Here is a 14,205-nt window from a genome sequence, read left to right as displayed (position 1 = left end):
ATCTATTCCATACCTCAATATCACTCGCAAAATTGATAGGCTAAATTTGATTGAGGCATTGAAACAGAATTGATGAAAGGCGTTTTGAGTAGCATTTTCATTCGTGTTTTTTTTTTCAGTGAAAACATTTCCTCTCATTCTCTTAGATCCTACTTAAAGGTAGAAGTTTCACAACAAAACGTATTCTTAGAGACAATTTCGGAACAGTGTAAAGTTACTCTGAAAAGGAAAAGTAAAATTTGATAAGAATGACAGTATTTTATTCTTAAAAATGATAAGAATTAGGAAAGTTATGAAATTTTGAAGTTTTCCGAAATATTATAAAACAGTTCTTGAACAGTCAAAATGAATATGAAAATGAGTGAGTTGATGATACCATCGCTTCATAGCGTGCCACGTGGTTTTCATGTGCACAAAATCTTAAGATTTCATCGGGTTTTCTGTTTGCTTGTTTGTTTGTTTGCTTGCTTGTTCAAACGCCATTATGTCCCAGTTTCAAATCGTAATGAATGAGTGATTAATTATTATTTTGACTGATCATGATTTTGAAGTTATTCAGAGGAAATTAACATGTTTTACACTTTTTTGACAGAAAAAAACAATTATTTTGTTAGTCTTGTTTGTACACAAACAGTGAAAAATTGTGAGATGATGACATCATCAGCTTAATTATTTGTATATTCGTGTCAACTGTTCAAGAACTGTTTGGTAAGATATTAGAATAATTTCGTCATTTCATAACTACTTTTATTTCCATTCCGATTTTAATCAATTTCACCTTAGTGCTAAAAAATGTAAAAAGAATCAATACATAATGCATTTCCTTCCAGATTGATAATCAATTGGTCCGAAAGTGCCCCTTCATCTAATGTTGATATTACAAATCATCATTCCTTGTTTAGTTCGCTTTCATACTCATAATTGCAAACTCTTTGTACATAATTCAACAAAAAATGCAAATATAGATCAAGCGCGTACAGTTTACAACATCATTGCACACACTGTCTTTGCTAAATTCACTAATTATCTTTTTTGTTAATCACTTGAACGTGATAATCAAACTATAACTGTAGCTTCATTCCATGAGTCAGTTTTAATGATGTCGCGGAATGCGCGATCTATGCTCGTATATCTTGATTTTACAGGTAGTCCACATTATTCGCATATATTCCGGATAGAGATTTGATACGACCACATAGGCCCGCAGTCTTCTTACTAGAGACTTTTCGCTTTTGATGGACAGTAGGGTTTCGTCCGATATCCAGAGGAAATGTCTGTGAACGACGGGATCTACATTGAGCTTCTTGAGACAGGTGCCGAGAAAGACGTCCTCCCAGGGAAACAGGGGTGTGGTGAGGGCCGCCTTGTAAGCCGCTGCTCCCAGATCCGTTGACATGATGTAGCCAGGCCCGTTGAGGTAAGGCGGATAAGTAGGAGATGGGTAGTATTCTTCAGATATGTAATACTTGCTGGAAGTATTTCGGAAGACCTTTGCTCCTATCAGGGCCTCTGCAGCCGTCCAGTTGGAAATGGTGGAGTTCTTAAAGATCCAGAGGAACCGACCCTGATTCAGCATTGAGTCGTCGTCGATCTTCATCATGAAACTGGCGTGTCGACAATGAAGCGTCATCCATTTCAACCCCATCACCGTCTTCAGAGTCAGATTCGCGTAGCTGTCGACGAAGTCCTCCTGCACAATGTCTCCATATTTTGCGGCCTCTTCGTCGATCAGCTTTTGGAGAGTAGCGTTTTTCGGAGTTCCGAGCAGGAAGACCGAGGTGAACGAACCGCGTTTGATGGCGGGCCATTCCTTTTCATTGCCGTAGGTTTCACGAACCACCAACCGACGCTTGAAATTCCCTGGCGCGGTGACCACCATGAATATGACGAAGACGGGCTTGACTTTCCCAGTGGACAGAGTGCAGCGATGCTTAGGTAGATGAACATAACGGTAGTTGTGTTCGTCGACGCGCTCGTCGACGTACCGTTTCACTTTAATTTCCGGAACTGCTCGCTGGTTTGCCGCATTCTCGTTTTCCTTCTGGACAGCCTCGTCATCCTCTGCCTCGCTTTCCTCGTCATCATCGTTCATCAGGTCGCCATCATCAGACTTGATCTTTTTAATGATTTCATTCTCCATCTTTGTCTCGGGCACATTATCTTCCCTCAAACGTCCTTTTCCCATTTCACGGAGGTTCGTCGCCTCATGGTTATCATTTCCACGCGAAAGGTTTATCAAAGCCCTATCATCCAGACCGCTGGCCATTGTGCTGATGGGAACGTTCACGATATCGTTGTCCGCGTCCATCAGCAACATCAAGGTGTCGTTGAGTCTGCCCACGACAGCGCTGTCGGGCAGGAGCCCGAGCCGGGCAAACGTCCGTATCGTCTTATTGGCCGACAACTCGCGATTGGTTATACTCCAAAGGACGAGTCGACGTCGATGGAGCTCGCGGGAGTATTCGGCGTTCGAACTGCAGTGGAGGTAGAGTAGCCCATAGATGGCAAGGGGTACGAGAAGGAAGAGCCATGATATGCGCACGAGATTGGATCGAGCTATCATCGACATCTTGCAAGGACCTGAAAAATAAAGAGAAGTTGGCATACAAGTTGTAAGCTTTGATGCGTCTGTTTCATTTGTTTTCTTCTCAGAAATTGTATTGGAAATTCTACTGCAACCGCATGAATAAGTTAAAGCTTTTCCTAGCTGAAATAATGTATTTCGAATATCACGCTACTTTCCTCATTAATCATTATTTCGCCAAAAATCCATCGCGTTTTCATCTCCTGTCAAGGCACTGTGGATTTAACTTGGCATTATTTTTAAAGATAGAATAAACAGTCATGATTGTGACGACACAGCAAACACACTTGACAACCTTTAATCTGTAAATCATAAGTGGATTTGAGAAAATAAATTGAAGGAGTTGAGGGGGAAGCATTACTTATTAATTTCGGACATTCAATTTCCATCAAATACAACTTAATGATCATGTTTCGTGTTTACACAACTACATGTACAATTATACACTCGGCAAAAAAAAAAAAAAAGGTTACCACTTCTTGCAGTTAATATTTTTCATACACTGTAGAAGATTTTGATAAAAATCAATATATTACATGTATATATCTTTTAAAGCTACTTTATTACCTACACTGTAAATCAGCCCAGAGGTCAATACAAAGGGGAAAGGTATGCATGATTGAGCACATTCATTTTTGTCCTCCAAAGTAAAAAGCGAAAGTTGCAAATATTGACATGTTGTTATTCATGTACAAATGTCCTTCAAGAAACAATGACAAAAGACCAATTTAAAACAATGAGAGACATGAATGAAATAGCAAAAATATGTTTTTGTTCTCTTGTACCTTTTCATAGCCTCAAACTAAAACTAGAAGACCAAAGTGGGAAACCAGAGGGGGCATAAGAACTTTCTGTCAACATCAACTTCAAAGGATATACAAAATTGTAGGGAGTTTGGCCACAAAGGTGATTGATATGAAAAAATTCATTATCTCATTCTTTTAATTCACAAATTTAGGAATTCATGAGACAATAATCAAGAGCCAAATATTTTTTTATAGTTCCTATTACATACATGTAATAAAATGTCAAATTTCTAACATTTTTGTAAGTATCACTTCCTCTCTAATGCCATTTGAATTGGGATTTGACAGAAGATTAATGATTTTACTCCATTTTTGTTAGTCTTTCGTTATCATCATGTCTACAAAAACGTTATGTATAGAGATCACAGGTTTATTTTCAAAATAATAAGTATTTCTTATAGTGCTAAATTTGTCTTTTGTTCTCATTCATATGTTGTAGAGCACTTACTCATGAATGTCAACTTGTTCGTTATTGCAATCTTGTCCTTTGTGCCTCGGAAGAGAAAAACGAATGTGTTTACCAATGTGTAAAGTTTCCCTTTTTATTGACCCACCAGGCTGATAGTCAATTGAATTACCTTTAGAATGGTATTTGTTATACTTTAATTTCTAGCCAAAGACTCTATGCGAAATATGAGAGTTAAAAAGTGTTCACTTTCTCTTTTTTTTCTTTGCTGAGTGTATGTATATACAATTATATATACGCATGTATACGTAGATATATACAATGTAGTATGTGTATATATTATACGTAAATATATACAGTGCATTGTATATAGATACACTATACATAAACCCATGGGTGTTTGCAAAATGTGAGACTTTATTTCACCGGTATGAATGATTATGATATCGGAACGAATGCTGTGATAGGCAAGAGTTCCATATGTACCCCGCTAAAATCTCGTGACATGAAGTTTTTCTTTACACTTTACACACTCGCAGACTTCTAGCACGATGCACCATGTTCTTCAAGATTCACCACCATCACGTCAATATCCCACTTCCAGTGTATATAACTCCAGTTAAATATTTCAGCAGAGACGATCACCTACTAAAGTACGAATTTCCTGCCGCACCCATTGACGCTAAGAAATTACTATTCTTTCTACCCCCGCACAATCAGGACCTGGAACCCCTACTAATGTACCTCTCTTTGCAGTCACAGCACCATCATCAGTTGCTGCTTTCCAGGAGGCCACCCTTCCTGTCATCAAGGGATGCACCCTCTTGTGTGCCCCAGGCTGCTCTAAACCCAGAAGTGGATTTTGCTTGCGCATTCATTTTTTTTAAATGTATACATACAACTTTTTCACTGTGGCCTATACTCTATACTTCTAACACTGTCACCTATACTGGCTCACACCCATCCCAGTTTGGCTTCATGGACAAGCTGCTATCGGATTATTATCTTCAAGATTCAAGATTCTCGTAAAACAATCTATTCAGCAACTATACCTACGCTTTGTAGTTCAATCATAATACACTTGTATATATGTAATAGAAATACATGTACCACAGAAAAGATCAATGTGTGTAACACACACCTACACACACCTACATACACATATATACATGTATACATTGTATTAGCGTGTTTATATCCATATATATCCATATATGCATGTATTATATATATATATATATATATATATATATATATCCAACATGATTTCTCTGGTGGTGGTCGATATCATTATTTGACAGTCTCTTTTTCTCTCTCTAAATATATCATATATCATCATCTTCGAAGCGTATGCTCGTTCTCCTCACTCGCCTACTCGCCGTAACACGTCTTCCCAGTGCACATTCCCACATGGTATAAGAAGCCACTTTTATCATCGCCACTTAAACATGAAGATGAAGACGCGGGATACATTCATGTGGATCATGTTGAATCTTTTCAGTCACTTACCAGATAGATCACGCCGATAACATGAAATGTGGACTTCTTGCAGAGCTGCAGTCGCTGCGGCTCTAAGAGCAGAGCATAGTTGTCTGTGTGGCAGTCTTGTAACCTTGCTCCTAGAAAGGGACGACTTATAAAAGAATGCCCTGGATAACGCTCCTCTCTTCGTACCTCCGTCCGCTCCGACTAGCACTAAAAATTTGTCACGAAAAATGCCGGTATTATGTCCTTACATATCAGCGTTCACCTGTGCAAAGTCTTGAAGGAAACAAGAAAGAATTTGAAAAGGAAAAATGTCCGTATCATGGGGCTTTTTAACTCTTGAAGGAACACCCAGAAGAAATACTACGCATGATCGTGCTAAAAATAAGACAAGAGCGCCCTATAAACGACACGGGCACAAATGCGCAGTTGTGCGGAGGGTCTTTGTCATTGGCCAGGTTGGTATAATACCCCGTGGAATGAGACCAGAGAATACTTACGGCATGAGTGAATCCTTATTCCCCGCAGACATTACAACAAAGGAAAGTCGTTTGTCATTACGTAACAGGCTAAATCACACTACCCATGCATTTACCTTCCCCCATGAATGCAATGGGACAACTCCAAACACAGGACGAGATTGTATTTGACATACTCTGTCTCGGGTCTTATTTCTTTGACACGTCTTCACCATTATCCTCTGACCCACGGACGAATCTAACAATGATTACAGGCAAAGTTGCAACGACACGGTTTACTTTGAATAATATATTTGGGTTTCTTTCCCGGTGGTCAATCTTCTCAAATGTACGCAAATTTCATCCTTCGGTGATTAACGAATAGGACACCAACGATCAATAATACCAACACAGCGGAAATAAAGAAGGCTTCTATTCACGATTCCGTCCTTTTATTTTGCCACCTCCTTGGGGTCGTGTTTATTGGCTTGCATGTTTGTTTATAGCAGTATCGCTCGAATATTACGAGAGGATTTTGATGAAATATTAACAATATAGGTTCGCCCTGGGAATGTGACAAAAGGAACCCGACATTGTGACTTTTCTTTTGCGTGTTTAGCGACTGGGATCATGATTCTTATACACAATTTTTCTTTTAGCTTTTTGTGCTCTGAGTGTCGATTGGTATAGAAAACAGCGGTTCACGGCGTTGTAAACACTGTCCCAAATCCCTGACACAGAAAGGGCAAAAGAATGCAGTTTTGTGGCATGGTTGCCCTTCCAAGAACCTCCACATTTCTCCCCACTTACGTGAGTTTGCATAGTTTGGCGATTCTCTCATGTCTTTGCTTTTTCTTCTTTTTTTTTTTGTTCATGTCTCCGCCAAGAAGTATCGCAGGAGGCATTATGTTTTCGGGTTGTCCGTCCATCCGTCCTTCTGTCGATCCGTCCATAATCGATTTGAGCTATAAAGGTATCGACATGAAACTTGACACGAAGCTGGGCCTTTGAACTTTTTGAGCGCACACGCTGAAGGTCAAAGGTCATGTAAGTCAAGATCAAATAGTGCAATTTCATATTTTCCCCAATATCTCTACGTACGACACCGGAAAATATTTTCATTAAACTTTGGTGTATGAATGTATTGCTATGTAAAATATTCTGTGGATAAAGTTTGAGACCATGAGGTCAAAGACATAATGTCAAGTGAAAATGCTAAGATTTCATATTTTTTCCTCATTTCAGAAATTGCTCCAGATAAAACTTCATACATATACATGAGCTTCCAGACAATGATTCTCATGGGATGTATTGGGTCATAAGGTCAATGGTCAATAAAGGTTAGGTGAAAATGCGAAAAATATACTTCGTAAGGCATGTAAGGTAAAGTAACACTATTTTCTCCGTACAGAGGTGTACCTTAGAAATTATTCAATGTGTACACTATTAAACTTGCATATTCTGAATAATGATTATGTAAGGAAACATTTGAGCCATGTGATCAAACGTTAAGAGAAAATGCTGCAAGTTCACTGCCTTTGTCTATATTTCGAAAAATTGTTCAAAATATTTTCATGAAAATTGGTGAATACATGCAGATAGTTATCATTTGCTAATCCTGAAACCATTGTCTCACGTTGCCAAGATATTCTGAAGACCTCTTGTGAGAAAAGTGCGAAAGAGTGGAGGCATAACAATCGCCTTAACTTATTTCAAGTTGCAAATAGATTAGTTGCAATAGACGCCGAACATGATGTTTCAGCTTACAATGTGGTGGGAACATTTAATACGTCCACATCGCAAGAAGGGCACTGCGCACAACAACACTTGTAATTGACTATCATTCTTAGCAAGTGAGAGATTGCCTTTTTTCAAATCATTCCGTGTTTCTTTAACACTTATTGTCTCGCGCACATTATACTCCGCAAGACACACGAGCACACGAGTATGTTTTACTTTCCGTTCATATTATTTCTCTTGTAATCAATCTACATAATCTACCAATGAACCTATGTACCTATCCTCTTATTACAAATGATATCCCTTTTATAAAGAAAAAAAGAAGAGAAAACGCTTTTCGGGCCTATTGTAATTTCTTTTGTATACAAACGATTTACCAAATGTTTCTAATATTTAACAATGCACTTTATTTGCCCATGACATAAGCATATTTTTGTCTCATGATGATATTGATTCTTTACAAGAGGTTTTTAATAAGGAATTGCAATATGTCACAACTGAGTTGGCTACGAATGAATGAATTATTGATTAATATATCAAAAACTAATTTTATGATATTTACAAAGAAAAAATGTAGCATTGACACTGTGTCTATCAACATGTGTGGTTCTCAAATCACGCAGAATATTTCACTGAAATTTCTGGAAGTTTTTGTAGACAATAAATTGAATTGGTCAAATCATATTTTTTTTTGTAATAAATCATCAAAAAATATTGGTGTAATTGTAAAAGCTTGGTTTTCTCCCGAAGTCTGGTTTGAAATTAATTCATAATGCTATAAATTTACCTTATTTGTATTATGGAATAACTGTTTGGGGTAATGCTCATGAATATCATATTTAGACATTAAGTACACTTCAACAACGTGCCTCTTATCTTACCCGTACCCCACCACTTTTTTTCATCCCTGAAAATATTGCGATTGAATGATATGTATAAATATCAAGTGGGAATGTTTATGTTTTTATGTAAGAATCTTTTATTACCAAATAGTCTCTTAGATTTCTTCACATACAATAATCAAATTCATAATGCGCGATCCGCGAGTGATTTTCACCTACCTTTATCTCGTACTTTTTCTTATCAACGATCTATCATTTTACAGTGGTCCTACTCTGTAGAATTCTCTCCCCTGTGCAATATGTTCAAATATTCGAATATATTCAAATCTGGTTATATAAAAACATTCAATAATTACACCCAAACTCATTGAAGTCAAGAGTATCATTTCTTATCCCTTATGTTATGAGACATCATGTATTCTGTTATTTGCCATTGTATGTTTTGATTGTTTTGTCTTTGTCTTGTCCTGTTCTTATGTTTTGCTTGCTTCGAACACATTCGTAACAGAAATTTAATGAATATTTTTAGGTCAGCCGAATATAAGGGACATTCTCTTTCTGGCTGCTGCCTACCGTATCATTCCTTTTTACACTGCTTAATTGATATGTTTGTAATTGTATTCTAATGTTGATGTATGTATTTGTTTTTCATATCGACTTTCCTTTTGTGAATAAAGAAACTTGAAGTGCAATATGTCAAGTGTTGTTGCTGTTGTTGCTTGTTTGTTTGTTTGTTTGTTTGTTTGTTTTGGGGGAGTTTCCAATTCTTTACATGTAACAATAACTAGAAAGAAAGAAAAGGGAAAGAAAGCGTTTTTGTTCCGCAACACACAGACACACATACATACACACACACACACTCGCACTCACTCTCAGATCTTCAGCTTAAAGTAACTGTCAATATGCAATGCAAATGCTTGTGGACTTGTGTTGATTCATGGTACCCTGATCATCACTTATGTGGCCAAATGAACACCTAAATGCATGCCATGTATTTCATTATACATAAATCTTTAATGTATTTATTTTTTTCCGATTACTTAGATTATCCAACAAAAATAAACCATGTAGTCCAAGATCCTGTACATGACATCATCTGTCAATCATTGACTAAGTACTAATATGATTAACGAAAGACATATGGATGTCCCTTTCCAAAGACTACGTTGCTAATAATATGATTATAACCAACAAAAGATATTGCAGTAAAACATGCAAGTTAGTAATGATCAGTCTAGGGGAAAACATACTTTTTTAATCATATTGGTATAATTTAGCATTGATTGACCAATGATAACGTGACAAAATCTTGTCTTGGAAGTTTTTTGTAGGCATATCGAAGTAATCAGAAGAAGATTATTTGAAAAATTGTTATAAATACCTGGCACGTACTTAGATATCTATTTGGCCACATTATAAGTGATGATCAAGTTATTATGAATCAATAAAAGGCAACATCCATTTACATCACTATAGACCCTTTAACGCACATAGACGCTTTTAGTATTTTTATTCATTTTCTTCAGCTGTAATCGCTTTCTTCCATAGGCGCTAGGTATGCATCGATCTCACATGTTAGAGAATCAGCGTTTCTTAAGAGAGGAATTGTTCTCTGAAATGTAGAAAGAAGCTAAGGAACTTATTCACAGATGCTTAATTCACGGGTGGCTAATGGGCGTCCCCCGTCAGATCTCGCGGGATCTTTTGTTGCGCGCGCTTTCCACACAATACACTCTTTTTACATCACTGGGTTGTTCTCAGTCGGTGTGCTGCCCAACTCCTCCAGCCATCATTCTGGTACTGACTGGTGGCATGTTAAGTTGTGTTTCCGCCAACACAAAGCTACACGAGAGCAAGCGGTGTGCAATGAGTGCAATTAGGGACGGCGGAATGAATTCCCGGGAATTAATTAGTTTCACTGATATTTCCTTATCTCCGTCGTAATTTTTCGTCGTGGTCCTCGGATATTTTCCTATCTAGACTAGATCTACGTGACCTCACATCCTTATACATCTTGCTGCGGTCAAACACCCTTCGCAGGCAGACACAAGTGGGCAGGTGTTAGGATTGGTTCGTTAAAAGTATCCTTTGGACTTCAGCGCGAAGTGGTGAGTACCTTTTGGTTCGCTAGGCAGCTAGATCGTTAATGTTACTATCATGACCCAACAATGTCTTAATTTTGGCTAAATTCAATCTTTACAACGTGCGTGTATGTGTGTGTGTGTGTGGGGGGGGGGGGCGTGGAATGAACAAGATGACCATCTTCGGCGTAGTTGCCATCATTGAAAATGGGTGCTCTATTAAAGAAAGGTACATCTATTACAGGTTTAACACAAACACATGCACGCATACACACACACACACACCAACGACAACGAACCCTTGTTACTCCTTAACTGTATTGTCATCGTCCGAAACATTACTACGTATCTCCACATGTTTCTTCCTTTATCACTCCTGATAAAGTCCAGTGGGTATAGGCCTACATGATCTGGTGAATAGTCAGTAAACATTACCTATGGCTGGAAATATAATTTTCAGCCACGTATCATTATTTCCGTTAATCTTGTGAAGGTAGAATAAAAAACTCTTACCTGGAGTTATAATATAGAATTCTAAAGTGATTGTGTTCCTATATTTTTAGGGTCATAATCGGGCTGTTTCACTCACTCTATTTGTGGGAGTAAGTATGGCTTCTCATTAGAATCCCTTGTTTTACCAAATTCAAAGTAAAATATTAATTTATATAAAATTTACTTACAAGAGAACATGAACTAATTTATCCGTTTTTCCCTACACACTTCACTGGTATTGCCGGCAGGTTCTGTTAATCCAGTTCTTCCTTTGTCAATAAAACGTCAATTTTCCCGATGCGATTTCTCACTTACATATATCAGTATATCTTGGATCATAATCTTTTCCATGTTATATATACGAATCCCGCACGGAGAACATCCCTAGAGATAACCACAGTTTGTTAAGAAGTGTTGGGAAATTTTTCCTGGCATTTGTCATTTTCTTCATTGAACTACTGCCTGTAGGGCCTACATGGTCATGAACCAATCCGGCTTGCTGCCGTGGAGGATGCTATTATAATATAAGAGCAGAGGGACAGCTACGTTCCCCTTCTATTTGCCATTCTAGAGAAGATCTTTTGTTCCGCTCTGGTGTCCTGCCTCCTTTAACAATGACTAATAGTACTCGAGTCTCTCACTGCCAAGTGTGTGGGTGGCCGGGCGTTGGGAGGCGACGAATTTCTTTATCGATTCACGAGAGATAATGGACATTTTATACAATACCTCTCCAACAGTCTTGATGTAAGATGGACTATATATTTTCGTAAAAGGTATAAGCCATCCTAAAAGCCCGATATGCGCAGACATGATGATGCTGTTTTCTTTCGGAATGCCCATTTATCACCTGCTTGTTGGATCAGCAACACCATGACGTGTGCAGTTGAATTATTTCGTGTTTTGAATGGATCTAGCAAATCTAATGAGGAAACGATTAGTCATAGGAGGGTATAATCGTTGTCTAACGAGTCACTGATGCAAGTTAGAATTCAATACATTTGTGTGATTTCGGAGGCGGAGGAAGTAATGGCACTCGCTTAACGTTAATTCTACTTAATATGCGTATTGTTTGCTGGAAATAAAGGTCATTGAAGTCAGTTTAATTGAACTTAATAAATCGGATTGTGCGTTTTACGGTTATATTTACAGGCTGTGGGTGACTTATTTCTAGTCCGCATTCTGTGGGTGACTTATTTCTAGTCCGCATTCTGTGGGTGACTTATTTCTAGTCCGCGTTGGCATGTGTAGGCTTATGGTCTCCCTCCTCGCCCCTGAAAGTCTGTCCTCAGCTATGCACAAATCCAAAGATATCCGATGCAAACCCCAAAGAACACACGCACACACACACACACACACACACACAAACACAAACAAAACACAAGCAAAACACACACATAAAAGAAAAACAAAAACACAGAGAAAAACCAGAAACAGGAAGTTTTTTTACCAGTGTCTATGACGATGGCATCCCACTGTGGCCTATATACCGTATTCAGCAATCTGAAGTAAGTCCGGATCATTCCTTTGTACGTATATGAATCATGATGTTTCCACCAGGCCCAGCTGGATGCCTTCGAATTGTATTCTTTGGAGAGATCGAGGGCCGTTTGATTAACACTTAACAAACCATGTTCCATATCTTCGTTCTTTATAATGGTTTAAAGTGGATGTTGCAGCGCAAGTCTAATTTCCAAAAAATCGCAACTTAAGTACTCAAATCTTGTGTCAGGCACATATTCCACAGTTTTGGAGCAATTGATTGGCAAAGCATATTATCGCGTGATGCCCCCCCCCCCCTCTCATTACAATAAATCCGAATAAACACGAGTCCGCAGCATGGAAATTGTATACACCAAAAGAATCGAATATTGCAACATAGGTGAAACATTTCAATTTTCAGACATAGTGTGCCTTTAGATCTGGACCAGTATATAGGGTTCCATCCGAGAAATTTTCAAATCGTGCGTCTGCTCATAGAGTATACCAGGCAACCCATCCAACCAGCAAGGACGTATTCGTGTTTGCATCCTTACGAAGACGAGGAAACGACCTCAATTTAAATGTACCGAGCAGAACAACACCACACCGCAACCTTGCCTCGACGTGCTAATGAAAAGACGAAAGTCGGCATACAGTATATAGGGCTTACATTAGAACGCGCACGTCTCGATGGATTTTATGCTTGTTATACCTACACTCGCCGATTTCTCTTAATACGAAACATTTTTGATGATCCTTGCTATAGTCAGGCGGTCAACCATACACAGCAATGTACTTGTTCCAGATTCTCAGTGATGTCCCCTTGAAGGATGGGAAGTGGTTATGGTTTTGACCTCCTATCACGGATTTGCGGAAGGGAAGCCAACAAAATGAACCTCTATTGAGTTTTTTGGAAGGGAAGCTAGCAAAGAAGCATATTTAACGTACGTGTAGTGCGTTTGGCGAAATGTCTTGGGAAGAGTAAGCCGGCATGGCATGCTCTGCAGCAAGACATGTACATCAGTATAAGCATTATAGAGATCCTGCAAACACCAGGAAGCCCCACTACCCCTATTTCGGATTCTTTCCTGGGGTTTGAAACTTATCCTATTTTGAACCCAATTTCAGTCTGAACTAGGAAAAAAATTGAAAATCATCCCTAGTCCCAAATGATTTCGGGAAAAATTCTAAAATACCCCCAATTTCAACGATTTCCCCCCTGACTTGAGCCCCTGAAATATGCCCCTTTCTCCGAAAGTTTGGGAACACGCCTGTGGTACAGAGACCTGAGTGGGGGGGGGGGGGGGGGGGGAGGGGGCTTAGATTACAAATTGCATGTTGAGGTGTAATTAAAGCTAATGAAAATGCAACTAGAAAATATGCCGCATTGTAAGTAGCACAGCAGTTTTTCATTCGTAATTAGTATGGCGTATTTTCTTTTCAAATCATTTTAACTGAAGAATTTAGGAAAATGAAAATGCGATAGCCAAGAATCTGGAAGAATAAGCGTGATGTAATAGAGATTGAAAACAAATAACCCTCTTTTTTAACTGTCATAAGAAAAGCAAAGGAAATTAAAGAAAGAAAAAAAAAAAACAAAAGCAAAGCTTACGGCTCATATGGCATTTGAAACCTTTTCGTAAGACGAAGTACCTGTCCAAATGAAGATGATATTGTATTAACTAATAAGAACTCGTCAGAATTGGTGCAAGCTATCAATATGATGTCGAAAAATAAGACATGGAAAGATAAGATATAACAGAGAAGGCATTAACTTTAGCAGAAGTTAGTTGCGAAACGAAATTTATTTTCTCATTGTCGTACTTTGCCAC

General features: G+C 38.4%; 1 protein-coding gene across 1 annotated transcript; it reads right to left on the bottom strand.

Annotated features, from left to right (window-relative positions):
• Positions 1-1,093: 1,093 nt before the first annotated feature.
• LOC139741698 (beta-1,3-galactosyltransferase 1-like) lies at positions 1,094-2,569 on the bottom strand. The gene has a single exon (XM_071652279.1). The coding sequence runs from the start codon at positions 2,567-2,569 to the stop codon at positions 1,094-1,096; it is 1,476 nt and encodes a 491-aa protein (XP_071508380.1).
• Between the last annotated feature and the right edge of the window lie 11,636 nt (positions 2,570-14,205).

Source organism: Diadema antillarum, unplaced genomic scaffold (genome assembly GCF_040938485.1).
Source record: "Diadema antillarum isolate AM-2024a unplaced genomic scaffold, OU_Dant_1.0 seq00000946_RagTag, whole genome shotgun sequence".
Classification (NCBI taxonomy): domain Eukaryota; kingdom Metazoa; phylum Echinodermata; class Echinoidea; order Diadematoida; family Diadematidae; genus Diadema; species Diadema antillarum.
The sequence above is the reverse complement of the archived record's forward strand: the minus strand, read 5'-3'. Positions and strand labels throughout refer to the sequence as shown.

Excerpts from the sequence above, each read along its gene's own strand:
- LOC139741698 (XM_071652279.1), bottom strand. The coding sequence starts at position 2,569 with ATGTCGATGATAGCTCGATCCAATCTCGTGCGCATATCATGGCTCTTC.